The sequence below is a fragment of the Thalia democratica genome, chromosome 3 (genome assembly GCF_965202585.1).
Source record: "Thalia democratica chromosome 3, ktThaDemo2.hap1.1, whole genome shotgun sequence".
Taxonomy (NCBI): domain Eukaryota; kingdom Metazoa; phylum Chordata; class Thaliacea; order Salpida; family Salpidae; genus Thalia; species Thalia democratica.
The window spans coordinates 11998121-12001170 of record NC_139167.1 but is presented as its reverse complement, the minus strand read 5'-3'; the positions used below and the strand labels follow the sequence as shown (position 1 = coordinate 12001170).

At 31.2% G+C, this 3050-nt stretch overlaps 1 protein-coding gene across 1 annotated transcript; it reads left to right on the top strand.

Annotated features, from left to right (window-relative positions):
* The first annotated feature begins 251 nt into the window (after window positions 1-251).
* LOC145832093 (uncharacterized) lies at window positions 252-2835 on the top strand. Its single transcript, XM_082939452.1, has 2 exons — window positions 252-1517; window positions 2380-2835. The coding sequence occupies exons 1-2, from the start codon at window positions 252-254 to the stop codon at window positions 2833-2835; spliced, it is 1722 nt and encodes a 573-aa protein (XP_082795578.1).
* The last annotated feature ends 215 nt before the right edge of the window (window positions 2836-3050 follow it).

The window sequence follows — 3050 nt, the reverse complement described above, 5'->3', positions numbered from 1 at the left end:
CGTGTTAATATAGTTTGTCCTTTATATAGCTAAATTTTAGTGTCCTAATAAATGTTTACTCACATATTTATTGTAACTAAGGGTTCTCTTTAATACTAGTTTGATGTGTTGTTTTATAAATAAGTTCTACACAAATCATCAAGCATTATAAACTGGATTTTAACAAGTATCAATGTAAATAATAGCTCTTAGCTTAAGTATTAAGTAAGATAACATTAGATTAAATTGTTAGTTTTATTATTATGTTTTAAATGACGAACTTCTATTATATTTCTAAGGATTTGTATGAGTCTATTAGACCTTCAGGTTCTCAGTGTCCGAAACTGTACGGACTACCTAAAACTCACAAAGACGGTGTTCCAACAAGACCTATTTTAGATATGAGTAATTCTGCACAATATAAAATTTCAAAGCTTCTAATCAAAATCCTCGAACCAGTTTCCAGTAAGTATTCCACTTTTTGTATAAAAGACTCTTTCTCATTCGTTGAAGTCATAAGAAAAAATGCTTTTTTACCAAGTAACATGTGTTCTTTTGACATAAAAAGCCTCTTTACTAATGTCCCAGTGGATGAAACTATAAATATATGTCTAAATGAACTTTACAATTCTGGTCTTACAGCTCCTTCTATTCCAAAAGATGTTTGTCTTAGTATGTTAAACATGGCAGTAAAAAATGTTGAATTCAGATTTAATTCTTATATTTATAAACAGATAGATGGAGTAGCGATGGGTAGTCCACTTGGCCCTATTTTAGCCAACATTTTTGTGGGATACTTTGAAACATTGCTCTTTTCCAAGTATGAAAAACCAATAAACTATATTAGGTATGTTGATGATATTTTTGTGTCTTACAATGATGAATATAACATTGAGGAATTATTTAGCAAAATTTCGATTTTACACCCAAATTTAAAATTTACTATTGAAAAAGAAAAAGACAATTGTTTACCTTTCTTGGATGTACATCTGTTGCGTACATCTTCCGAGTTGCTTACCACTGTTTACAGAAAACCTACATTTGCTGGTCAATATATTCCATTTCAGTCATTCTGCCCTTTATCTCAAAAACTCGGTTTAATCTCTTGTTTGGTATTCAGAGCACACAAGATTTGCTCGAAAAAGTTGTTTGAAGAGGAATTAGATAAAATAAAAAATATTTTTGAAGCTCTTGGTTATCCATCGCATATAGTCAGAAAGACAATTAACAATACAATCTCAAAATTTGAAAAACCGGTTAAATTTGGTCCTAGAAAATGCCCTGTATATTTGAGATTACCATATTTCGGTAAAGTAGCAACTGCTCTAGAAAAGACTGTAAAATACACTGTAAACTCCACTTTTAACTCTGTACAACTAAGAATCAGTCATGCTACAAGAAAGCCCTTAAATGGAATTTGTAAAGACCGTACTGCCGATCAAGAAAAAAGCAAAATTATTTATATGTACAAGTGCCACTGTGACAGTGAGTACTTTGGCAGAACGTCTCAAAGATTCCATATTAGAAGGGACCAACACGTTTTTAATTCCCTCAGAAGATGGATGGACACTGGTTTAAAAAAACCATCTAGTAGATCATCAGCGATAGCTGAACACTTATTAAACAATTCAGATTGCGCAAAGAACTATAATGATAGTAACTTTTCAATTTTAAGTAAAGCTCGTAACGATTATCACCTTAGTGTTTTAGAATCTCTATTTATAAAAACATATAAACCTAAATTGTGTAAGCAACAATATGTTTATAAATCTAATCTTTATAAGTTGTTATAGATTTTATTTGAATTTTGTCGCTTATTTTTATTTTTATTTTATTTTAATGTTGCTTATCTTAGTTAAATTACTGATAAACTGTTTTTTATATATGCATTTATGAATTGTGAATGTCTAATTAATTTTGCTCAATTATGCTAATTAGTGTTAATTGATTTTTCTGATTTTTCTGATATAACCTCTAACTATTTATATACTCAAAACTTAATCTTAAAATTAGTTGCTAACTAAAGTAATTGAAAAGTGTTAGCCGAAATCGATTTTACTTGTTTGTTGCTTTAATAAAGATGTTTTTGAATGAATTTTGTCTTAGATTTCTGTACAAGATATGTAGTACTAAAAAGTTATATACTAAGTTAAGACATAAGTACAGCAAATTTCATAAATTTTAAATCGAGTAAAAAATTAACTATGAACTAAATTTAAATATGAATTTTCAAACACTATTTAATTTTAAAACACTGTGCAAAAAATCTCATGTTTTATATTCCTATCTTTTTTTTTATAGCTTAATCTTTAAGTTAACGCTTTAAGTTAAAAGCTTAAACTCTGTGCCGAAATTAATTTTTTTAACAAAAAAAGCAAAACTATTTTCTCTTCCAAACAGGTAGTAAGCACTCGAGCGCTCGAGGTGATTTACAGACTTCGGGCTGAAGTGCCGGAACGAAGAAGCGGCCGAGGTTTGCCGCCGGCGAGAATTCGGGAATTTCAGACGTTCCACACGACTGAACAAGAGTCACCTCAATGCGTCATTTGTTTGGCGGATCAGGAAGTCGGGAGACTCGTGATGAGACTGGACTGCGATGGGAAACACGAGTTCTGTCGGAAGTGCATCGAAGGTTGGTTCAAGGAGCACACAACTTGCCCTTTGTGCAGGCACCAGTTTGATAGAAGGAGTGAATTTGCATGCGCTTTGAACAGAGACTTTGCGAACACGCACGTTCGTAGATATGCTGACGTAAATGGTGCAAATACTGGTTTGAATGTTGTCGCTGGTTTTAGTATTTCTACCGGAAACGCTATGAGTTCGCCGTTTAATAATTTAGCAATGCCTTTCCTATAGCTTGCATTTAATGTTTCTCATCGCAATTTAACATTGCTTCTTGCTTTTTTTGTAGTGATATTGATTAATTGCTAAATTTCGTTGTTAAATTGTCAAACTTTTAGATTTTTGACTCCTTTATTACTCATAACCACCCTTTAGTTTCCAAAAATAAGATACTGTAAAAACATTAGTTATTATCCTGTTTTGTAATTTTTGTTAACAACAACAATAAA

Coding starts and splice junctions, on each gene's coding strand:
- LOC145832093 (XM_082939452.1), top strand. CDS start 252: ATGACGAACTTCTATTATATTTCTAAGGATTTGTATGAGTCTATTAGA. Junction 1,518..2,379: donor ATATTAGAAGGGACCAACAC/GTTTTTAATTCC, acceptor TCTTCCAAACAG/GTAGTAAGCACTCGAGCGCT.